Source organism: Anopheles aquasalis, chromosome X (assembly GCF_943734665.1).
Source record: "Anopheles aquasalis chromosome X, idAnoAquaMG_Q_19, whole genome shotgun sequence".
In the NCBI taxonomy this organism is placed as follows: Eukaryota; Metazoa; Arthropoda; class Insecta; order Diptera; family Culicidae; genus Anopheles; species Anopheles aquasalis.
In genome coordinates this window covers 7,264,989-7,290,370 of record NC_064876.1, presented here as the reverse complement: position 1 = coordinate 7,290,370, position 25,382 = coordinate 7,264,989, and the positions used below count along the sequence as shown (strand labels likewise).

Below are 25,382 nucleotides of genomic sequence, written 5' to 3'. Positions count from 1 at the left end.
TGTGCGTACCTCTTGTTGCGATCCTCCTCGTTACCCTCGGAGTCGAGCGTCAGCTCGTCCAGGCTGGAGCTGTTGGCGGACGATTCGGCGGCATTCTGGTCGTTGGACGAGGCAACTTTCTCCTCAGCGGTGGCGCGCGCCACCCGGATTGCATTCAGCGTATCGCTCAGCCCGGCCAGATCGAGCGTATCGAGCGTGTTGACGTCCTCGTTGGTGGTGATCTGCATTCGATCGCACACAGGATGCGCGCGTGTTTGTGTGTGTGTGTGTGTGTTACACATGCACGGTTTAAGGAGCATCCGACATGCGATGATAGTGGTGGTGGTAGTAGTAGTAGTAGTAGTAGTAGTATGTGAAGGATGAGAATTTAACGATTTTGAATCGTCGTCGTGATCGGCAAGTGGTAAAGAGTAGTCGTCGGTCGGTCGTCGGTCGGTGGTTTGTGGCGTGTGGTCCGGTCGGTCCGGCCATGACAGAATGCAGACACGCAGCAGACAAAAAACAAAAAAAAAACAAAAAAACACGCCCACACACAGCGCACACAGATGACATATGCACACGAACAGCACACAACCACAATGCATGATGGCACCGTATGGAGGGACGTAAACAGGAAACGGAATGGAAGAGATGGAGAGATGTAAAAGCAGGTTAGTGATGGTGGATACTTCTTCTTCTTAATGAAGCTGTTTCTGCTCCTTCGTGAACAGTAATCTGGCGCGGTCTGGTACTCCGCGGCTAGCTGAAGGAGTGGAAGGTATCGAATGCGCTACATGCTACGCCGGAGACGGGCAAATTTGGGGGGGGGGGGGGGCTGCTAGTGAATGAGCGCGGACCAGAGCACGGCGAACGAACCACAGCTCAGAATGGGAGATGCGATGTAAGCGATGAAAGTGAGTGGGTCCATTTCCGTTTACTCCGTCCGCAGATCCCTTCTACCATTGATGAATGATCAGAAACCGGATGAAAGAGTCAGGAAGAGAGCGAGAGATAGGGAGAGAGAGAGAGAGAGAGAGAGAGAGAGAGAGAGAGAGAGAGAGAGAGAGTAATCGAGAAATAACCAGAGCCCAGAGAGGACCTTGTTGGTGAAGTTGCCCGAGGCCGACACACACGGGCGTGCATTAGAGAGGATTACAGGAGCTGAGAGGACGACAAACAACGTCCACGGTCACGAGCTTAGATCAGATCTAAGTGAGCTGCTGTTTGCACTAAATGCACTTAACGCACACGCGCAAACAATTGGCTAGTTGCAGTAGGTAGGAGGTAGGTAGGACATAAAGAATGGGAGATGTAAGATGTGCCAAGATATCAAAACCGCCGATGAGATTGGTGAGGAAGGAAAGAAGATGATCGAACCCTGGACCATGAGAGGACGCTGACAGACAGAGAGCGAGAGAAAGAGAGAGAGAAAGAGAGAGAGAGAGAGAGAGAGAGAGAGAGAGAGAGAGATCATGGGTGAAGGACGAAGGGTGAAGGGGGTAGGCGAACGAGGGATGACAATTACCATTCCCCCTTCACTAAGATCCTTCTAAAATCCCTGCGCAAGGATGATGGTGTACGCCTCTCCCCCCCTTACGCCACTTCCTGGGGGATGGCGTTTTGACGTTGAGGTTTGGGCCGCTACTACTACTACAACACCACCTGCCAAGCTTACTTAGTGAAGTACTACATATCTAGTCTGGTACTACGGACCAGTTCCATCCATCTTTACCATCTTTCGATCTCCGAATTCGCTCGAGCTCGCGCACATTCTACACACTAACGCTCTGGATCACTATTGCTGCTACTACTACTACTGCTACTACTACTATTACGGCGCTCGGTTTTGCTACAGTAAAAGTGATGGAAAATCGGAAGTCAGCGGCTGCTGTAGCTCATTAGAGAGTAGCAGAAGAGATACACAGAGAAAAAGAGAGAGCGAGAGAGAGAGATAGAGAGAAAGAGAGAGACAGAGAGAGAGAGAGAGAGAGAGAGAGAGAGAGAGAGAGAAAGAGGGTTGGACCTCTAGAGATGAAGGAATAGCGGGATAGCGCGCCGAAACTGGGGTGGCGGTGACTTCAGCGTCCCCACGCCCCGCGAAAAGGTGACCTACTCATACCAGGTTGGATTCGGTTTCACTCGTTACAACCGTTACCACGGTAGTAGTCGGTTGGCTGGTGGTCGAATCAAGCTGGCCACCGGCCAGCAGATCGATCCGCTCCGCTTTTTCCTCCTCCGGTGCCGCCGTCGTGGCCCGCTTGCGCACCTCGTTGCGATCCTCGTCCTGCTTGTTGTCATCGGTGCCACCGAGCCGTGGTCCAGCGACCGGTGGGACAGGGCCCTTCGGGGTCGTGCCATCATCATCGTCGTCGTCGTCGTTCGTGGGTGGGAAGGTGGGCAGCGAGATGCTAACCTTCGGTCCTCCGCCAGAGGACGAGGAGGAAGAGGTGGACGAAGATGGCTTCTTGCTATCGGCGGCGGCGTCGTCGTCATCGTCGTCGTCGAAGTTGAAATCATCGTCGTCATCGTCGGTGCTGGAGCTGCCACGGTCACCGGCCGCACCACCGCCGGTTCCACCGCCGAGACCGAGTCCGCTGCGCAACAGGATCGGACCGATCGTGCGGAACAAGTACGAGGTGATCATCTGGATCTTCTGATCCACTATCTGTCACACCAGAGTGCGGTTGGACGGTTGGTTGATTCGTTTCGTTCGTTCGTGCGAAGCGACAGCGAGCGACCGTAGTGCGATAGCGGAGCGAGTTGGTTACTTAGTGAATTGGCACACACACACACACACACACACACACACACACACACGCAAAGGATGTCACACGCGGTGGGGGTGGAGATGAGGGTGTTCGAGTTCGAGTTCTTCGGACAGATCCCCCGATAGGGCCCGAAATACAAAAAAGCGCGCGCGCGCGACAGAGGGTGTATAAGAAAAAAAAAAAGAGAGCGAGAGAGGGTAGACAGGCAGGGGTGCCAGGATATATAAGAAGTAGGCTCTCTGGCAATGGAGCCACCGCGATCGGTGAGCTGGACGGCATGGTATGATGGGCTAATGCACTGATGGTTGTGGTTGGAGGATCGTAGAAGGGGATGAAATAGAAGTAGATGATGAGATGGTGGTGGTGGTGGTGGAGTTGACACTACTTTGTCTCTCTCAGTTGACTTTATCTTTCTCTCTCCCTCCCTACCTTTCGGTTGTTCGGTCTCTCTTTCTCTCTCTCACTCTCTCTCTCTCTCTCTCTCTCTCTCTCTCTCTATCACTCTCTTTTTTCGTGGTTCTCGGAGTTTGTCCTTTGCTCCGATCCTTTTGTTCGGTCAGTCGCTGGCGATAATGAAATGCATGAAATGGGGGGGGGGGGGGGTGAATTGGTGGTGGCGACGAATGTGGGGATGGAGCGCTCGTTCGATTCGTTCTCTTCGTCTCGTCGTCACGCGGATCCTTCTAGACCTTGCTCTAGGGGTTCTAGACAGCGAGGGGTGGCGCCCGCTAGAAGTGGGCAACTTCCCCCCCTCCCCCTCCATCCCCATCATCCCCAGCATCCCCTGTTAACCGGGCCAGTGCCTGTACTGACTGATCCGGTTTTTGAGCAGGGTGGGGGAGGGGGGGGGGGGGGGGTGCTGTCTCTGGGGGTCTATTAGGTTAAAACAGAAAGTAGTTTCGCACACGGCCCCAACGGCTTGCGAACAGCCCCTTCTTCGATCTACTCCTGCACTGCTGCTATGCACGGCTACACCATCGGACCGATCGGACCCCTTGAACGGCCTTCGTCGTCGTCGTGGACCAGCCTCTCCCTCGGTGGGCAAATGCTACGCTGCCTACAGACGTACCTCCCCCATCCCGGGGGAGGAGACGATTGATAGTGCACAATCAGGGGTGGTAGAGGAGGGATGGAGAAGATGTCGACGACGATGGTCATCCGGCTGCTCCAGACTCCAGAGAGGAGCACCAACCGAAGCGAGCGGTGTTGCTTTTCATCCCCCCTCCCCTCCAACTCCTGCCCCATTTCTCTTATAGACTCACTAACCTTCCGGCTACTGAGGGGGTGCCAGATAGCAAATATGTCGCACATACACACATAAACATACACAAAAAAGTAACATACAAATTCTTGGGCACACGGTCAAATATATGCATTGCATCGTTTGTGGTTTATGGTGGTGGTGGTGATTGTTAAGGGGTAAAAAGGGGGTGTTGATATTCGTACATATGCGTGAGTCGGAACGGGCTATACGGTGCGGTGTGAAATGGCGTACTGGCGAACCAGGGATGCGGATGCGAATGGAAGCGACAAAAGGGCGATTGCGATGTACGTGAATGAAGAAGAGTAAACTTGGGGGTGGGGGTGGGCTGGTAGCGATCGTAATGGTGGCAATGGTGGTGGTTGTGGTGGGTGACGGTGACTGAAGTGAGGTGAATTGCTCAACCGAATCCAGGGGTCCAGGTGGGGTGAAGGGACTAACACGGGGGCTTTACCGGGCTGAGATTGAACTGATATGGCACCGAAAAAGGGGTTGAAAAGGGGTGAGCTAAGGCCCAAAGGTCCTCTGAGTAGCTTTTCTCTCTCTCTCTCTTTCTCTCTACCCTCAACGATCTCTCATGACAGGATGTCTGAATGGTACGAGCGAGAGAGAGAAAGAGCTGATGGGCCAGAAAAAGAGAAAGAGGTGGTGGGTGGTGATTGGGGGATATAGGATTCTTTGCTGAGGAGCTGAAGGTTCTCAGCCTGTCTGGCAGTTGCTTTGGCCTCAAGTCACGCGCGCATGTTTCGTTACGTTCCGGATTTTATAGGGGGAGGGGGGCGTAGATCAACTGACTCATACCTGAGAGATCGATGGGAAGAGCTCGCGCAGGATACCGATGGTTCGCTTGTTCCGCTCATTGATGCGCTGATCCTCGGAGTTCACCAGCGTGATGACGTCCAGTTCCTATATATAGTGTGTGTTTCACACACACACACACACACACACACACGTGTGAAAGAGTAAAAAAACATAAAAAAAGAGACAACGAAAAAAATGCGTTTAGAAAAAAAACATCTATTGAATGAACTCGTAACTGTGACAAACCCAACATTTTTGTTTCGCTATCGAAGTTTTCTGAAATGCAACCAATCGCCCATACATTTAAAATACTGGTTTGTGTGTGAGTAGAGAGACCGTTGAAATTATTAAGCACGACAGAAAGATACGTTACGCTGCTTGACGTTACGCCGACCGCACACAACAGGACTCGCAAAGCAGTCTACAGGGCGTGACGCAATCGTGTACTGGCCTGCCGCTGGCACCATGAAGCACACTTGTATCACGTTCTCCGCGTGCACCTCCTGCCTGATGGGAGTGGAGGGCACATGGTTTTGCGGGTAGTTGTGTGAAGTGTGATTGTAATTGCCAACGAACTTTCCGTGGTACTGAGCACGCGTGCAGCAGGAGCAGGAGTCGTAAGGGAGTCGCGCCGCCGTTCATTGTTGTCTTTACGCGACGACGACGCAACAGCGCGCACGAGAGCAAGAGCGAGCGCCCAAATCGTGGCCCCCTTTATGCGCGCGCTCCGATGACCGATTGGACCGGTGACCGGTTGGACCACCACCAAATACCCTCCTCCTCCTCCTCTTCCTACTCCTCTTCTGCCGGGGGGTTTCGTAATCTTGGCCGCCGCGCAATGGGCGCGTGCGAAAGCGAAAGTTTCCGAAAACACATCGACCCAAAACCGAAAAACGCAAAACAAAACGAGGAAAAGAGAGGCAAAAATCGCGCACCGCGGTCATTAGAGAAGGCAGAGCAGCCAGGCCGGGGCGGAGGGATGGCGGCGCCGCATGCCATTTATTCGGCAGGCGCGTCGCACTCTACCGGAACGAAAGTGGGACGCTACGCATTATGCAGCCGTGCTTTTGTGCTCCTTTTTTTTTGTGCACTTGTGCTCGCGCGCGTGTGTGTTGGGAGATTAGCATTAGGAGCAGAGGCCGGTCAGCAGCTAGGCATTGCATATTCCTGAGTTTCTTTTTTCTACTACGCGCGTCTGTTGCAAGCAGACTCGAGCTGTTGCAGCGATCGTGTTTTGATTGAGCTTATTGGCTGTTGTGGTGCTGTGGGGGTGCTACTATTGCAACTCACCACGTTGTGTCATCTAACGATCGCCTGTAACCACAACCGCCTGATGGCTCTGGAGTCCTGACGGCCGAGGGGCGTTTTGTGCTGCGAAACCCAACGGCTAGTTTGCTTTTGTGCGCGTCGTTGATTCAGGTTCACCTTCGTCGACGTGCACAGCAGCAGCAGCAGCAGCAGCAGCAGCCGTAGCTAGCTAGAAGGCTACTCAAACAGCAGGCGGCCAGGTGGCGCCGCCTGGTAGCGCTGGAGGCCGAACTATCGATCCGCCCGTGGCATTTCGGCTCCGGCAACCGGCTCTTAGCCGCGCGGTTTGGCCTTTCGGTCGCGTCCTCGGATGGCATTGATGGATTGGCTGGCTAGCTGGCTCGTCATACGCCCACCACGTACGTATTAGCAACACAGCACGCAAAGAGCTGGAGAACAGCTCAGAGCAGCGCAGTACAGCAGCCAAACGGAACAAAAAGACAGAAGGAAGGACAAGTGAAGGGTACCCCTTCCCATCCTGCAGGAGGCAGGAGCATTTGTCCTTTATCCGATCGGCAAAAGGGAACAAACCAACCACTCGAGCACCATCGGTTGCATTTCCTTTCTCTTTGAGCCTTTCTCTCACTCACTCTCTTATACACACATACACACACACACGCACACACACACAGTCTTGCTTGATTAAGGTCGTTCCGTGACCGTTCACTCTGATTCGCTGGCATGGCTCGGTTTCCGACGAAGGCAAGAGCAGTAAAAAAAAACAGAACAGAAAAAGTCCAAAACCCTATTCCGGGTTCGTCGTTTGACCCGGGGAGTCTTTGCATTTGCTCACAGCTGATTTTTTGTTCGACCCGTGTGTGTGTGTGTGTGTGTGTGTGTGAAGCGAGCGCACACAGGGCGTGTGAAGCAGCTAGTACGCTGTGCCAAGGCCAAGGCTGCCTCCATCGTCCCCCGGTCCCCTGTCCCCCCTTCCCTCCCCTTCTACACTTAGAACGACGACGCCACCCTCGAGGCAAAGGGCACGGAGCCGGAGGTACTCGGGGCACAATCGAGCACGATATTGATGAGCCAACGGAATGCAATCAGCTTCTTCATCAAACCAGCGTTGGTGCGTACGTCAGTGCGTTGCGTGTAGTGCGTGTTGCGCGCGTGCTCCGCTCGCTTTCCCATCATTGTGATAGCTGCCCAATTAACACATCAACTCACTCACGTGCACTTGCGTCTGCTCCCTCTGCGCCACCTTCACTGGGGGTTGTGCGGGGGGAAGGGGGAGGAGGGAGGGGGGAGGTGAGATGGATGATCATGGCATGAAGGACATTGTGCCGAAAAAAAATATGTAAAAACGCAAAACAGCTATGTGTGTTGTGCGTGGTGCTCGGGGGCTGATTTGTGGTATTTGGTGGTCCTGCTGCTGCCCCTCTCCTCCCTTCATTGGGAGACTGGCAGCAGCATGCCAGTGAAGCACGCAGGGTAACAAGGCATTACCGATGCGCGTCACGGCTCGATCGAAGTACGTGCTGCCGCCTGCCAGAATCGAATCAAACACATCCGCACCCCGCCCCTCAAGTTCTCAATGTGTGCGTGCGCGTATGGCCATCGCGGCCCAACCTTGATGGATCCATTTTCCAATTCCGTAATGGCGAGCGCGAGCATGGCGCGTGTGCCCGTGCGGATGTGGCACTAATTTTGTGTCAAAACCATACCCCGCACCCTCATTCGGTGATGATGTGAGGGAGAGGGTGAGGGATTTGAAGGATGTGTTGGAGTGCGCTCACGCGTTGAAAGCAGAACCTTTTGTCGTCGGCGGTGTGCTCAGTGATCTGCTCTCGGAGTTGGCGCGCCGATGTATGACCAACCCCTTCATCTGACGTCATCACTGAGGCAAACCGATTCGATGTCAATATCGTGCACTGCAGCCGATCGAGCGGCCAAACAGCAGCGAACGGGTTCAATCGGTGTCGAAAACCACTCTCGCCGCCCTCAAGCGTGGCCCTGAATGGGGCTGTATTCCCGTTGCACCTCTCCTTTATCTGGCCCATCGGTCTCGAACGGCCCACGAGGCTCAGCCTCAAGTGGCTTAAGAGTACGGGTCTCTCCGGTTGACGTAACCATCCCCTAGCTGCACCTTCCCCAACGTGGAAGCGTACCGGGCACCGTACCTACCTGATCATCGTTGAGTGGGATCTTCATCAGCTCGATGTCTGTCTTTGGTTGTGCCGCCGGCTCCGGGTTAGCCGCGGCAACCGGTTCCGGCTCGGGGTTGGCCGCCGGGACCGGCACGCCCATTGCAATGGCCAGGGCCCCGCATAGCACTGCCGTCATCAGTAACAGCTTCATCCTGTGGCCGAACAAAAAGAAACAAACAAACAAAAGAGGAAAAAAAAACATGATCAATGACGTGTGGCTAAGATGTGTGACCTTGAACACGGTGCTGCCGTGTAGGGGTGGTTATCGGGGAGCGGTGGCTCCGCAGAAACCCCCCCCCCCTCCCCCCGGGGGAACGGCAAGGACTGCTGCACTGACGTCAATGGCTCGTGTAAGAGGCCACGACGACGACGGCAGCCGCGATTGTTTTCGGTGTCTTTTCGGTGAGGGGAGAGGGAGGCATCGTCAAATCAAAACGCTAATTGATGCGACCACAACCGACGAACCACGGAAGGACGAACGCCCACACCCCGCATAACGAACACCAGGAACAGGAAGGAATGCTGCTACTGATTCTGTTGCTACTATTTACAGCAAACTGAAGGTTGTGTCTCCTGCGGTTGCGATACCAGATTATAACGCACCGGCGCAGCCCGGTGAACGGTATTGAACGCCGCAACAACGAAGCAAACATGAAGAAGAAGAAGAAGAAGAAGAAGAAGAAGAAGAGGAAAAAGAAGAAAGGCAGTCCTGGTGGTTGACTTCTTCTGGTGGCAAAGGTCACACACATGGACGGGCACATGCGCACGGTCACGGCGCAGACAGTGCGAGGGGGGGCATGTGGTTCCGTCGGGGGTTGGGTTTTTTCTGTTGTTTTGTTTTGGAAAGGAGCCTTTTTCAAGGTTCGTCACTTCAGCGGCCGTCACCTCGCCCAGTCTCTTTTGTCTCGAAATCGAAAGCGCGGCGCAGCGCAGTGAGCGAGCGAGCGAGCGAGCGAGCGCTACACAGTCATCACCCACCCCTTCCCTTATCCTGTCCATCCCACTCTGGGCAGAGTGTAATCCGATTCCGCTTGCGAGAGGGTGAAAGTGATCGTGCAGTTCACCCCATCAGACCCACGGTGCACGTTTCCCAATAGCCTGGCTCCTGTCCGGCTAGCCAGCTCGCAGACAGCAAGATGGATGATATTGTGCTCTGTTGTTGTTGTTGCTCTCCGTTTGCATAACTCTCTTCTCTCTCTCTCTCCCCCTCTCTCTCTCTCTCTCTCTCTCTCTCTCTCTCTCTCTCTCTCTCTCTTTCTCTTTCATTTCTCTTCCACTGTTCCGCTTCCTTTTTCCGCGCCTGTCGGCGGTTTTTTTTATGCCGCGACGCAACAAACGAACCAATAATGCGCCAACAGCGCACATAAGCCACCACGCCAGGCCAAGCCAGCCAACAACGCAAACGCATGTGTGTGTCTCCGCGTATGTGTGTGAATAGTGAGCGGTCGCCGAAGTGAACGGTATGATTTTTGTTGCGACGGCACCTTTGCACTCTCCTTCTGGCTCTGTGGTCGCGACTGGTGCGCGGCTCAGCGCGAGGCGCCGACTCACGCTCTCAGCACTGGCGAGCCAGTTAAATGATCGGACTAAAAACCAGCTGACCGCGACCGGTTTTCGGCGGACTGCCTCGATCCGATCGCGTGCCCGGCCGTAGTACTGCTACTTTTCCGATTACTCAATCTCTCGGCGCGAGCTCAATGGTCAGCAGCTGGGCAAGCCAGCCGAACCACCCCCTACCTCCGATGGGGGGGGGGGGGGGGGGGGGAGGGTGTGCTACTCCCTGCATCTGCATCGTGCCGTCGGACCATCCTTGATTCTCCTTGGCACCCGCACCCCCTCCCCCCCCCCCCCCCCCCATCGCAAAACTCACCCCCTGATTTCGATTGCCCGAGAAAGTTACCTTCACACACACGCGCGCACACCTGGGAACTGGTGTCGAACCCTTAGCCGCAGACTATTCACCCTTAAACAATTCGGGCAGCCACCCCCTCCCCACCTAGTCCGGAAGGAGCCTCTGTTTCTCCTTCTCTCTCCTGTTCCTGTGGCTTCCAGAATGGACATTCGTTTACTGAAAGTTGCAGAGGGTGTCATGGGTGGCGATGGAGAGAGTTGCAGCAAAGGATCAAATCGAACAAATCGAACGGTGACGCAGCGCGACACCGAGCGACCTTGAGCGGTTCGAAACCGGCTCGCCAAGATCGCAAGAGCCAAGATTAGCGAGACGAACGTAATAACTGGAATCACCCACTCGAGGGAAGGTGTCTCTGGGTGTGTGTGTGTGTGTGTGTGTGTTGGCGAAACCGGGCTATCGCGCTTGTTACGTGAGCAGCAGCCACCATTGACCAGGGAGGTGAGAGTGCGTGGCGCCACGTCGCGCCAACTCTCCTCGTTTTCTCCTGTGTCTGCGTGCCAGAGAGAAAGAGAGAGAGAAAGAGAGAGAGAGAGAGAGAAAGAGAGAGAGAAAGAGCGAGAGAGGGTGCGAGCTAGGCATGTATGGCTGCAGTAACTCCTTCTTCGTCGCGCTCGGTACGGTCTCGCTTTTCTATGCGCTCGAGGGGTTTTCCTTGCTTTCACCTCGTCTGGCCCAACATCTCGTTCCCTTAACCTCCATTCCTTATGCACTCCGCACTCCACAAGGAAGGAGAGAGTGAGAGTTAAGGAGTGAGAGGACAAGGCTTCCAGACCGTTCGCTTCGCTCGTACGTCTCGTGGTGGTGCAACGGTTGGCACGGAATCGATTTCCGCCACGAACCAACCGATCACCAACTACGCGGAATCGCTGTGGGGGGGGGGGGGGGGGGGTTGAGCATTGACGGTGGTAAGTGTTGAGCTGTCAGCCTGGCACTTCCTTCTTCCCCGGCCTTGCAGGGCTGGCACACTAAGCGGAGGCACACACACACACTCACACGCATGCTGAACAGGACACGCAAAAGGAGGGGTGCCAAAAATTCCCGTTTCCTAACTGATCCTCCCAGGACTTTCTGTCTCTTCCCGGATCGTCTCAGCGATCAGCTGACTCGGTGATACTACCCCCCTCCACCCCCCTACCTCCCCCACCTTCACCTCTGACGGCGCGCTCACCTGTGTTGCTGTGTCCTGTGTTGGTGTGTGGTACGGCGTTGAGGGTGGATCCTGTAACCGATCCTGGTCCGGAGCTGGGCTTGATTGCTTGATCGCTGCACGGTACACGAGGATGGAGCGGGTCACAAAGAGAGAGAGAGAGAGAGAAGAGAGAGAGAGAGAGAGAGAGAGAGAGAGAGAGAGAGAATGAGAGGAAGCGATATCAAGCGGATACACATGCGATGTACAGAAGGGGTGGGCTGGAGGGGGGTTTTGGGTGTGGGGGGGGGGGGGGGTGATGGTGGGTGTGAGTTCACAGGGTGGTATGCCTAGTGACTGGACTGGACACGACTTTGGAGGGCATGCTCGCGAGCACCCTTCTGCTCTGACCTCTGCCGTTCGCTGACTCGAATGCACTGTACGCGGGATCGGCACTTTATGCAGCTGTGAGCTGCTCGACAAGCTCAGCACCAACCAACCACCAAGGTTGGTGGGGGTGTCTGAAGGGGATAAAGTGTTTCGGCGTGCGAGAGAGAGAGAGGGGGAGAGAGAGAGAGAGAGAGAGAGAGAGAGAGAGAGAGAGAGAGAGAGAGAGAGTGGTGGTGGTGGTGGGGGAGAGTGGTATGTCACATTGTTTCACCAACTGCAACCACACACACACACACACACACACACACACACACACAGACACATACATACAACATACACTGGCAAGGAGACAACGTATTCTATGAGCGTGTCCTTTCGCTGTTCAATGTCCTCCGTACCGTCCGCGGTACCAACTGCCACTTAGACTACACACACACACACACACACACACACACTTGACAGCCGATCGGAAGGGACGAGAAAGTGCAAGACGAGAGGGTGTTGAGGACGAGGACGCGGATTGGATTGGTTTGCAGATACTAACGCCTCCTGTCAGCAGATCTCCTCCTGCTGCTGCTGCTGCTGCTGCTGCTAGCTAGCACTAGACACTAGGCTTGTGATGATGCGTTTGGTTGATAGTAGTAGCGCCAATTAAGGACTGTGTGTTCGGCCTGTTGCTGCTGCTGCTGCTCGTTGCGTTGGAGATGTGCGCTTTGGAATGGCCTGTCCCGGGAGCTTTGCCTCTGTCTCGAACCGTACGCGCCAGCACTTCGCTATCGAATGTCAGGAGCGAATGCAAAGCGTCCGAAAATAATAGTTTTGTAAACATACGACCACACCGCTATATACTATAGATCGCTGTGCTACTGCTGCTGCTGCCGTGGTGTGGTATGGCCACTTCGCTTCTCCGCCACGCCAATCGGCCCTACTCGGCGCGAGGTAGCGTGGTAGCGAGACAGAGAGAGAGAGAGAGAGAGAGAGAGAGAGAGAGAGAGAGAGAGAGTGCGAGAGATGGATAGGAAGGGAGGGAGGGAGGGAGGGGGTTAGGAGCAGGGGTCGGTTTGGTGCTACTTCGGCTTCCCGAGCCGATCGAGCTCGATCGCCGGTGGCGGGGATGTGGCGCGCAACCCGAACCCTCCTCGCTACTACGGATATGACGCTACGACGGGGGTGTCAGGCGCTGGGGGTGGTGTGAACAGTTTTCCAAGCGTCCTCCCCCTCCCCACACATGGGCCACCACACGGTTTACGAGCGTTTACAGCTGTGGCCAGTGGTGGGATACGCAAGATATTCACCACGGACCACGAATCGTGCACGCTCGATCAGAGGTGGTCTGGTGGTGGTGGTGGTAGTGGGCTACCCCCACGGTGCCATTAATACTATTACTATTCTTATTATTATTATTACTGTTTCCTTTTTTATAAGGCCAAACACTTTCTCCTCTCTAGCCTGCGATGGTCAGGTCCCTTGGTCCCCCGTTCGCAACCTCCTGCAATGCCCTCTACTCGACGATCGTCCTTTTGCCTTCCACCCTTCGAATTCACCACTTGCCACCCTTGCCACCCCATGCAAATGGTTGGCGGTTCGGTCGTCGACGTAACTCACCTCCACCATAGCAGCCCAATAGCAGAGAAGGGTTGTCATGTGCCAAGTGCGCTTGTGGTTTACCGTTTCCATTATCACCTCCTCTCTTCCTTACTCCTCCCCCACTCCCCTCCCATCGTGTGGTGATGAGAATTTGGTAGCGAAAAGCGGCGTCCGCCGGCAGAGATTAGCCGAAAAAGCGTCCACTCATCATCTTACCACCTACCCCCTCCCTCCCCCTCTCCAACATTTCATTACCTCTTCTCCTTCTACTTGGACACATGAAAGAGGAGTGAAGTGGTGGGGGGCGGGGGAAGGGGTTATCTGAAGTAGGCCGCGTGCTAAATTGAATAAGCGGAATTGGATTGCGAAAGGAAGTGTGGCATTTCGGTTTGCTAAAAATGGAAAATCTATATAGATGTAGCGAGAGAGAGACAGAAAGAGCATGTGTGTGTGATAAAGAGCGAGGTAACAGGTAGATGGACTAGATCGTAAAGATCACACTTTTCGATTGATGAAAAGTGAAAATCGGTTGTCGTCAGTCGGCCCAAGAGAAGCAAAGGCAAACGAAGGAGATCGATTAGCTAATGCCGCATCGGAAATGCCATCGTCATCGCATCAACCATCACCATTCTCTCCCTTTCACTTCCCCCCTTCGGTGGGGTCTCATCCCTTTGCACTAGATCTTCGCAAGTTGCAGCAGCAGCAGCAGCAGCAACAGCGCGCTGCTTTCAGTGGACCAAATGCGTGTTGCAGCGTGTTGCGCGTGTCGTGGCAACAAGGAGATTGTAACCTTCTCCTACTTCTTCTTCTTCTTCTTCTTCTTCTTCTTCTTCTTCTTCTTCTCCACTTCCATATCATCATCCGTCCTCTCTCCTTGATGAAAAAAAACCCCATTCTCATTATTTAATTGGATGTTCCCCGTCCCCCTGGATGGTTGCTGGTGAAGCAAGTGGTATGGTAACGGAGAAACGCTTAATTTCCTCGTACAGTAACGCATGGTTGTGAAAGCATGGGTGAGATGGGTCTGAACGTTCCTACTATTCAGAGTTCTGGCATAGGCATCCTGTCCTGGCTTTCAATCAGTGGTGCTGCTCGTCGAAGGTCCCTGCTGCTCATTTGCTGCTCGTCCGAGCTCGCTGCCAACAAGAAGACTGGCACTAAGTGGTGAGGCCGAAGGTTATAACCTTCACCTCTCGCCAAACTAGGTTAATCCTGCTCTTCTAGGCTTCACACGCAGTGCGCGCAACGGTGATTGAACAGACTAAAACCAATCGGAAGGATTAGAGGGCGATTGCAGTGGCAATTAGCCGAACCTACTGCCACTGCTACTGCTACAGCACAATCTATCTGGCCGGCTCATTAGCTACACCTGCACTGCATTAGGTTGAGGCAGTGCAGTGCAGGCCGAAGGGTAGGATACCGACGTGTAGCTTGTTGTTTGTTTGATTGTTTTTTTTTTTGCTTATTATCCGACACTTTTGCGCGCGCGATTTAGAGCAAAGGCAGAGAGCGCCGAGCGTTGTGCCAGCGGAGAACGCAATCGTGATGAACGATCGTAAGCAGTACGAAAATAATAATAATAAAAAAATCAACCCCATCTGGAGGTCTTATGCATCGCGCTCGCTATTTAGCTGATTATATCGGACGCCAGCACGCCAGCATCTCCAGCGTTGGCTGCGTTAAGAACAGTCAGGGCAGTTGTGTGACCCAAAAAAAAAAAATGCGTACAAAACGCGAACCAGAAAACCGACCTAACCTAGTGTCGGTGTGCTCGCACAATCGGTCACGGGCGTGCACGAGAAGGCCAGGGAACGGCGTCTAAAAACATTATGACTCTGACGGCTGGCTGGCTCGGCTCGTTAGCATCGAAGGACCACCGCGATGCGTGCCGGTGCCTGCCGGATGAGCAAGCCGGATCCTCAATCACCTCACCATTGAGGATGGCGGATTGGTTTGGACGGGGTTGAAGCGAGTCCGTTACGCCCGCCATCACCTAATAAGGTCCGAGGTCCCGCTGCCGCTGCTGCTGGCAATTAGATAACGCCATTTATTCTAGCCAGTGCCGCAATCAGCAGCTGCGTACCACCATAGTCACTGTCCAGCGTACCATGCCGAGATCGCTGACGTAGGTCCCGCACGGGTCCTTCGTCGTTTCGCTACGATTAATGCAGAGCAAGGAATCGACCCCGCCTCCTCCAGCACGCTTTGTCGTGCTCGTAATAGTGTCAATTAATCGTTGCGAGATTAGACGTCACGTCTGTTTGATTTTTATTTTACGAAGCGCTTTTGCGAGATCGTTAAGCATCTAGTTTCATCAGGTGATGAGAAGAATCCACAAATGGTAGTCGGAAAATCGTCTGTTCATCTAACAAACCCTTGGTGGGTCTCTTCAAAATCGGTAAAATCGTAACAGCATACTACTGTGTCCAAAAACTCGAGGAACCAGACAAGGCATTAGATACTCGTAGACAGCTATATAGCCATAATAAACCGTTCTTTTCAGCTATACGCATTTTCAACCATTTTTATCCAGACTTTATGATAAAAAATCAAAAATAAAGAAATTCGTATACGTGGGCAGTTTGGATAGCGTAGTAGGTCCCACGCTAAGTCTTTCTTGGATATAAATGAAAAAAAAAGTTGAGCCGTGCAGGATTGCCATTGAGCGAGGCGATAAGCGCGAAGTTTCGCGAAGTTTTATCGCCCAGGTTAAAGTGCACCGTGGTGGTCGGCGTCAAGCTTCTAGGCATTTGTTACCAGAACGAGCTCAAGGGCTGACATATTGCCATTGCGTTGTGTCGCTCACAGAATCACCATCATGGAACGGAATGGAACGGCTGCGGCAAGATCAGCAGCATGCCGGGAGGGGGGTGGGGGTCCCTTTGCATTGCATGCATGGATCTGAAACTCTACTGTTCGGCCAGTTGGGTGGTGGCCGCGGAATCTTTGCACACACTCGCAAGGTTGATGCGGTTGTGGAGCGATGGAGTACAGATTGGAATCGAACGCTTCGAAGTGCGTGCTCTCTCTCTCTCGCTTTCTCTTAGCTATAATTTGAATGTCATCAGCGGCAGTAAAGTGTCAGAAGAGCATGACAAGGTTCTTGGTGCCGGTTAGAGCTGACATTTCGGTTGGATTTCGCTGAATGAAGGGTCCATGGTTTCAAGGTGCTCGAGTAACGTGGCCGTAGCAACGCAACCCATACATACAGTGCTAACAGCGAATGCCTCGTACAGAGCGCTAGTGTGTCGCAAGTGTCGCGCACACTAGCAAAGGATACTTTCACCTGTTTGCTACCCGTTGTCGGGGCGAGAATCGGAGCGCACGGACTGCGCGCACGGCACTCCTGGATGCGCTGATGGTCGATGGTCCGTTGTTACTGACAACCAGGGCCATCTTTCCGATTGGGCACAATGGGCACATGCCCAGAGCCCCGCGCTGATAGGGGCCCCCCAATCCCTGTGAGTTTGGATTGGGCTTGAATATAATTCAAAATCAACAAAAACAAGGAAGTTTCCCTGATTTTGCCCAACTCACTCGATTTGAAATTTTTAACACATAATCTGTACACTTTTTGCTAGAGAGTCTCGTCGAGATTTTATGAAAATTGTTGATACTTTTTTTAAAAAACTTTAAAAATCGTATTTTTAGGCAAAATGACAAAAAGCATCACTTTTTCAACTTTAAAAATCTCAAAAATCAAAAATCAAAAATCGAAAAATACAACATTTAACAAAAACTCGACGGGGCTAAATAGATAAACTTATTATCTTTCAAACGTGTATCGATTTGTATTTTTCTGATGACCCATCACGTAGATACGATGGGAACTGTTTTTGGTGCGACTTAAGCGACGAACCCGGTTTGATCGTTGTGCTCACTTTTCATCAACTTCAAAAATCTGGCAAAAATTGAAAAATAGGAAATTGAAACAAAACTCAACGCGACTACCTGGATAAACTTATTATCTTTCAAACGAACATCGATGTGTATTTTTCTGATAACGCATCACGCAGCTACGATGAGCACCGTGAAAAAGTATCTTTTCGCACGCGCACCTTCATAAATGTGATGCCGCGAATGAAGTTTTTAATTAATCCTCCCCCAAAAAGAACGAAATATTCTTCAAAAGTTTTAGTTTAGTATGCCATACATTTGAAAAAGTAAAGGGGTAGGGCTATCGTAGATGGTAAAGAGGCGTTGGAAAGGGGTTTTAGTGTGTGAAAATCTTGAAATACACGAAAAGAACGCGCTACAATTGACAAAAATCTTAAGGGGCCCCGTTAGTACAGTGTGCCCAGGGCTCCCCAGAGGCTAAAGACGGCCCTGCTGACAACGCATTTCGGACAGAATGGCAGAATGCTGGCTATAGCGTTCTCAGTGAGCGTGCAAATTGCCGCACTGACGAGCGATTCGATCGCTTATTGTTCGCGCGGAACGGTCGACGCCGGTCCGGACATGGCAGTGTGTGGCCGCTACCGTAAAAGGGATGCCTCCCCAAAATGTATGCTAGATGCCGAAACGTGTCGACGACGTGCTGCTCGCACCGGTCGAGGCTGGCTGGCGGAACTATGGCGAGACTCGATCGATATGCAGAATGGTACTTGCGGAGCACGTTATGGGCATGCCGCTGCCAAGCTATTTCTGCTGTTGCTCAAGGATGTTTCGGACCTGTGCTGTTGTGCCCTTGCCTAGCGCCCGCTTCCTTATCACCTTCGGTGCGAGCGTCGCTCGACCGGCTCCGAGCGCACTGCGCGAGCGCGTTCGCGTCGGTGCATAATCTGTTACCGCGCAACCGCACGGTACTACCATCCGCCCACTCCCTCCCACCTCACTCTCCAGCAAAAACAGTAACGAACTGAGGCAAAGACAAAGACCGCTAACAGGCAGACAGCGCGTAGCGCGAAGCGAAACCATGTTACTGCTGCTGCTGCTGCTGCGATGATCGCTTCCGACTCTGGCTGTGCGTGGCTTGTGCGGCGCTGGTAGGCCTGCTGGTTATCAAACGCAGCCGGGCGCCTCTCTTGCGGACAGTGCGTCACTGCTTACACAAGCGTGATGTTGCGCCCGGCTGTAGTAGCGGCAGCGACGGTAAAAAAACTTCCCAAAAATCTTGGTAACGTCGTCAGTGTTGCGTTGTGCCTGTCGTAATCCCCTGTAAACCTGTCCACACACACATACACCCGGGCACCTGGCACCGCCTTTCGTCCGCATTTTGTTTCCATCGACAAAACATAGCCCAACACAGCCCAGCCCAAACCGATGCCCGAAAATGCACTCATTCGCTGTGTGGCGGCTCTGCGCGTGCATCGCTCCCAGCAAGAAAACCGCGACGAACCGCCCGGCAATCCGCGTAACGTGCGTTCCCGTAATCGCAATCGCAACGGTGTGGCTTGGCCGGTCGATGACGCAGATGACGGTGGACACTGGGACGTGGATTAGACTTCGGATTGGAAAAGTGAAAGAACTGGAACGAATCTGCTCTCGAAGCTGCGCGCACCGAGGGCGTTGAAACGAGAGTACCTCGATCTGCATCCCACACACACACACACACACATGGCCATCTCTGGTGACCTTTTTTTCTGTTGGCGTATGTGTGTGGCCGAGCGGTCCACTTGCTTTGATGGCGACGAAGTTGTACAAATTTGATTTCGATCGGCAAATAGACAAACAACAGCAGGATCGACCCACACATACATACTGACAGCGACCGGACAAAAAGCAAACAGTGGCAGCAGGAGCACGGGGTCATGACATTTTAGGATAGCAAAGCACCTTGCTCCAACTGTTGAGAAATACGCGCAGCGAGATCGTTTACTTCAGTCTCCGTCCGGAAAGAGCGAGAGAGAGAGAGAGAGAGAGAGAGAGAGAGAGAGAGAGAGAGAGAGAGAGAGAGAGAGAGAGAGAGAGAGAGAGAGAGAGAGAGAGAGAGAGAGAGAGAGAGAGAGAGAGATCTTCATTCTACATGGTAATTGATACGTAATGGTAATAGTGCACCTCTATTTATCCCCCTCCCCCTCCTCCTCATCCTTAAACGCTGACAGCTTCACCTTATTTTTGCCATTTGATACCGCCGATAAATCGTTGATTCCAGCTGGACATAAGCGATGAACCGTACTCGCTGAAACAGCAGCAGCATGAACAGGGCCGCCATCGTCACCCAATGTATCGTGCTGCAGTTCCTCCAGGCGGCATGGTAATATGAACGACGCACAGAGCGGTTTTTGAGCCAAAAGGTGACCAAAACTCCATGAGCATGATTTTGCCTTGCAAATAATTTTAAAATATTCTACACATAACAACACTATTATAGAGAACTCATACGATGATTAAACATCCCTGCTACGTTATCATTTTTAAAGTGGAAGGATACAGAAAGCTGAAAAAGGTGCTTTGCGCCATTCTTTTCATAAAAAAGTGGTTGTAGTCATGATAACAGCCTTTTTTTGGTATGCATGAACATCTGCGAAGTTAATAGCACATTTTGCAGTGCTCTTATCTAACTGTCTCTATTCTTCAGCTGTTTTTTGCCGATATTTGTGCCAGATACTTAAAAAATGCTCCAAGAATGTTTTGGACGACATTGGATGCTGAGAAGAAATAGGCACTACTTTTGGAGTTTGGACTTTCAAAAGTAGACAAAATGAAGGTGTTTGAAAGGAAATTCTTAGATTCAAAGCAAATTTCAAGCGAAGATGAATGGATTCCGATATCAACTGGATGATTGCAACGTTGCTAATGACAAATGGTTGCAATCTAGAGTGAATTTCATTTTTTGCGTAAGACAAACGCTTTCAATGGGCGACCCCCAAGAGAGATTACAGATATTAGAGAAGTAAGAGAATAGCAGATTCATGATAAAAAAAAAACGTTTTCTTGCTGACATGCGCTGGAATTGCTAGAACACATTATTTTTTCACGGGTGAACTTAGTAATCGAATAATAACCCTATTTTTTAGGTTTTGTATATGTTTTCGGCACATCGCTCGCAAATATTATAATGATGATCCGCTCAAATGATTTTTGTTGCAGCGGCCTCTGTTAGTAGAGGGAGACAAATGACGAATGGGACGAACATTACTTACAGAGGCAGCATCACTGTCCCTTGACGTGGTTTTGCGCGTAGCAATATGAGGCTGAATAAGCGCCATTGCTAATTCCTCAATGAATAGCCGACGTTGAATATTCAGATTGCTTTTTCCATTGCTCCACTTAGGAAACAATTCGGTAAACGAATTTTCGATTGCGGCCAATATAAATTTGAGTGTTATATACATACCATCTTTTTGAATCACATAAAACCCAAATTTTGATGCCATTTGGTGGGTTTTTATGAAATATATTGACGGAACGGACATCGCCCTCGAAATGGAACCAAATGTTCTTTGACCGTTAAAATTTTTACAAAAATACTACACCTGTCTCACATGTTTTGGTAAGATATTTCGATTTTATTACCAAAATAAATCTACTTTCGAGAAATTCAGAGCATTTAATCAAACCGTCATTAGATAATTTATTTTTTTTGACACCAAATTGTATGCGCGCGCCTCTGTGCGACGATTCGAGCCGTCGGTTGCAACTCCGCTTGTTGATGTTTTTTTTGTGTCTGCTCATTCCTGATCAGACGATACTTACACTGGGACTGGCAGCTGGCATTAGATAAGCTGCTTGGCGCGCGTTAAGAGCAAAATCAAGCGCAAAACGTGCACCTTTTGCATTTGAAAACAATAACCGCTAATGGTGGCGGGCGAGCGCAAAGTGCGGCATCGTAACTCCCTCGGTAATGGGGAGGGAGGGCGGTGGGAGGAGGGGAGCTGGTTCAAAATTGCGAGGCCTTTCGAAGGCTGGCAGCTTGGACTAGTAGACCGGCAGAACCAATGACAGATCCAGGCGGCCAGGGCCGGGGCCGGGGCCGGGGTCGGGGTCGGGGCATAAAGAGCGTATGTTTGGGGCGAAGGAAAGTGCTTTTCTCGCAGGTAAATTACTTGTGTCGCCGTAGACGATTCGGCAACGGTGATGATCGTCTGAGGAGAATGACACTGTAAGGGGTGGTGACAGGGGGTAGGGGTTAAGCGAGGAAGGATGGATGGTGCTCCTGCTTCCTACAATCTTGAGGCTTACGAGACCGAAATCGGCCGGACCCCTTCAAACAGGGGCGGACAATAATAATAAAAAAAAATACCCCCAAAAGCCCATTTGCACCCTCTAGATCACCAGTTAGCGGGTTAGATGATAGGGGTGAAGAGAGGGGTAGTGTCGAAGTAATTGGTCATGTGGCTGTGGCTGTTGCTGCTGCTGCTGCTAAGACAGGGATCAGGGACCATTAACATTAGAGAGGTAAATGAGAGGAGGGGTGGGGGGTGGGGGTATTGAGCATCGTAACGTTACGTGCGTTACTGCCTGGACGGCCATTAGACACAAGGAGACATGCCATGCGGTGCGATGCAAGGACGAGAGCGGTTGCGTCGCTGAATTGCCGAAAAACGAAAGCCATCTTCTTCGCCCTTTTTTTCTCTTTCTCTCTTTTTCTCTTTCTCTCTCTCTCTCTCTATCGCTTTCATTCACTCTTGCTCGCTCTATTTCTCTCGTAAATCCTTTCCATTTCACTAACCAACGCTAGCGACGCAACTAAATAGCGTGAGCGCGCGTATCTGATGCCGATCTGCGTGCTAGCATTTGTGTATGTGTGTGTGTGTGTGCACAGTTAATTAAAGTGAAGCAAGTGAGGCCTCCTCCAGCAGCAGCAGCAGCAAACAGGCTCCAGAGGCTGCGCGATGGAAGCGACAAAAAAACCCGAAATTAAATTGCAAAAACCACTCCGTCCGAGACCGAAATGGTAACAACAACGGCAACGGCAACAGCAACAGGAGCAGCATTTGAGCAAGAAAACATTGGTAGCTGGGAAGCCGTCGGTGACGTCGGATGACGAAATACGGTGGCTGTGCGCTTCTCTGCGGTCTGTCGGCCTCCCACCCTGGCTAATGACGACGGAGGCGACCGGAGGTGAAGCAAGGGATGTGGGATAAGGGAAGGTGAGGGTCCGCTCATCAGCGCCAGAATCAACCGGAGCGAATTGGGCTGCCTTTCTTTCCAAATATCTATGGCTGTTGCTGATGATGCGCTTCTGCAGTTTGCAAACACCTCTCACCTCTCCTTGATTCGACCCCGCCCCCCTCTCCTCATCTTCCGGGGATGGCGATTAGGAAATGCAGCTGATGAAGCGCACAAGAGCTGGCACTCGCTCGCACTATGTCGGTTTGGTTCGGTTCGATTCGATTCAATTGGTTCCGCTCGGTTTGCGGCCTAGTAAGGCCACACCATAGTCCGAGGTGCGATGCGATAATTAGGCCCCTGCTGGCTGGCTAGCTAGCTGGTTGGCCTTGGCTTTTTGCTGCACCTCACCCCACCCGCCCGCCAGCGCTACCTACTGGATTTCTGCGCAATTCTTGACTAGATGGGCAATCCCCGGAACGAATCTCCCGCGTTCGTTGGTTGGTGCATCTATTGATGGTGGTGCCCGCGAGATCACGAGGTCGCAATCCGCGCGCGCGCGCGCGCCTAATCGCAAAAACACACACGCTCCATCAGTCGTCGTTTTGCATAATACGAAAGGCGCGTTTCGGTTTGGTTTGGCTGCCGAAGGTCTGCTCCACTTGCTATCAGCCCACCGGTGCGCGGTCGAGTGATTTCCCGCGAGCTTGGTACGCTTCGGTTCATGTGTAGTTTCTGGCGCGCGCCCCGCAGTCCTCCTTGATTGACTTAGGTCTAGACTTGCACAAGTAAACACAGGACAAGCACGGCCAGATTGTTTCGGCGGCATTGAATTCCGAGTATTGAATTCTCAAGAATGAGAGTTTTGAGTGTTCCTTGAGTTTCCTTGCGCGCTGTTCTCGACAGTCTTCCCAACATCCTTCAGTTTCTACCACCGTAACGTAAAAGGTCTCACAAGTGGATTAGTGTGGAGTTATTGCAAATGTTCTCAATCTTTAAATCGGCTCCTCACAGTTCTCATCGTCGTGTACAATGTGCGCCGGGTAGACCGGACCTACAGGGTGAGGGAAAAAAAACTGCAACACATTTAAAATGCCATATGTTTTTTCCATTTTTGTTTGAAATTTATTGGGTAAAACCAAAAAAATTCGGGAATTTCATAAAATTTTAGAATAAGTTTTGTTGTTATGGTCTTGAATGAATGGATTATGGTCTTGACAACGTAGAAGATAGCATCGCTCGCTGCCCACAGGGTGCTTTGAGGCATTTTGGATCATTCTAGGAGAAGCGTTTGTTCAAGCTGGTCAAAACTATGTCAATTTTTAGGTCTAACCTTGCTCTTCAAAATACCACAAACGCAGAAGTCCTGTACCTTTTGCGTCCATAGGTATTGACAGCCAATGAGAAATGGAAATGAAGTGTGGAACGTTCTTTTTCGGCCAATCTCATGTCTCGGTTGCTTTGAGGGAAGATACAGAGTCCTGTTGGAATCTTCAGGGATTTCAAATACATTATTTGCATGACTAGGACTACAATTAAGCATCTAATAGCGTTGGCAGATTAATATGTGGAATTATCTCAGATCCATCGTTCAAAGATATGCGAGGGGTGCAAAAAATTGCGTGTTATCACATCTCAGCCCATTATCAACTCGGTGTATGCGTCCTGGTGGCCATCCGAGGGTGTAAGTCATCAGCTGTCCTCTCTGGCAACTAAAGCTCATTATGGTTTTGTTTATAAACTATTGGATAACGAATGGTTTCTCATTACAGAAAACGAAGTACAACCAAGTAAACAAATGAAATAGACGCCCTTGAATTCTATCAGGAATATTTTTTTTTTGACAAATTCCCACTAAAATGCTTAACTGGAATAAATCTGCTGCCGGACGAGTGGTTTAGAAATGGCAGCAGTTTGAACTTTGTTGCAGTTTTTTTTCCTCTTCCTGAATTTAACTACTGAGTAGCTCCGTTAAGCACAATTTTGGAAAAGATGCCATTTTGTTGACAATTCTCAGAATCTCAGAATACGATTTTACGCGTATTGTCTGACAACATTTCGGCGGCGTAAAAGCTGCAAGTTTCCGGCCTAATAAAAGCTTTTCATTTTTCAATCTCCTTACGTTCCACTAGCTTACAACTTACTCTTCGTCGTAAAATCCCGCAAACAAGGACCGTGCCTTGGGCGCATAGTTTTCACAGTTGAACGATTATTTTTAATGTACAGCGATAGAGCGATGTCCATTTCAGCTCGCTGTAATTACTAGCGTGAATCGATCCATAACTTCAAGTCTGTCATAGGCTGACGGTTTCAAAAGTTGGCTGATATGTTCAAATCAGTTGAAAAATGTGTATTTTATTTGATTTGAATCACAGCTAAATGGCCCGCAGAAAGCCTGTGACACCTGGAAAGTGATACATACAATACACTAAACCGGAACATAATTCGATGACAATGGCAAACAGCGATAGCCTATCAGACTAGATAACTTTTGTCATATTAAACTACAAAATTAGTTGGATGTTGTTTGGGGATGATTTATTTCATCATCCATGAAATCATATCATAAAACATCATCGAAAGAATCATATCTAGGAAGGCGTGTCTTCAAAAAGGTACTTTTTCCGAGGTGGCCATCGTAGCCGTGTGATGGGTCATATGAAATATGCAAATCAATATTCTTTTCATAGGTTATAAGTTTGTTAAGGTAGCCCCGTTGAGTTTTTGTTGAATTTCCATTTTTGGCCAGTTTTTAAAATTGATAAAGAGGTGAGAGCGGATTTGTCAAAGCGGTTTCGTCGCTTAAAGTCTTTTGATTCGAACCAAAAATCATGCCCATCGTAGCTGTCATCTGAAATAAGCAAATCAAAATTCTTTTCATAGAGTTTAAGTTTATGTAGGTAGCCCTGTTGAGTTTTTGTTGAATTTTGAATTTTCCGAATTTTGGCCGATTTGCAAAGTTAAAAATGTGATGCTTTTGACGATTCTACCCTAAAGGACAAGTTTTACATATTTTATTTTTTAAAAGAATGAACGTTTTTAATGAAATTTCGACGGGACTACCTGTGCAAATAGTGTACAGATTATGTGTTAAAAATTTCAAATCGAT

At 50.9% G+C, this 25,382-nt stretch overlaps 1 protein-coding gene across 1 annotated transcript in view; it reads right to left on the bottom strand.

Moving 5' to 3' along the window:
* Window positions 1–12,534, bottom strand: part of LOC126570950 (uncharacterized) — a 16,296-nt gene extending 3,762 nt beyond the window's left edge. Inside the window, exons 1-6 of the mRNA XM_050229109.1 lie at window positions 12,237–12,534; window positions 11,345–11,439; window positions 8,242–8,416; window positions 4,810–4,914; window positions 2,099–2,644; window positions 10–221 (exon numbers count right to left, since the gene is read on the bottom strand). Coding sequence (XP_050085066.1) covers window positions 10–221; window positions 2,099–2,644; window positions 4,810–4,914; window positions 8,242–8,415 — 1,037 coding nt within the window. The 5' untranslated portion in view covers window position 8,416; window positions 11,345–11,439; window positions 12,237–12,534. The remainder of the gene's footprint in view (window positions 1–9; window positions 222–2,098; window positions 2,645–4,809; window positions 4,915–8,241; window positions 8,417–11,344; window positions 11,440–12,236) is intronic.
* Between the last annotated feature and the right edge of the window lie 12,848 nt (window positions 12,535–25,382).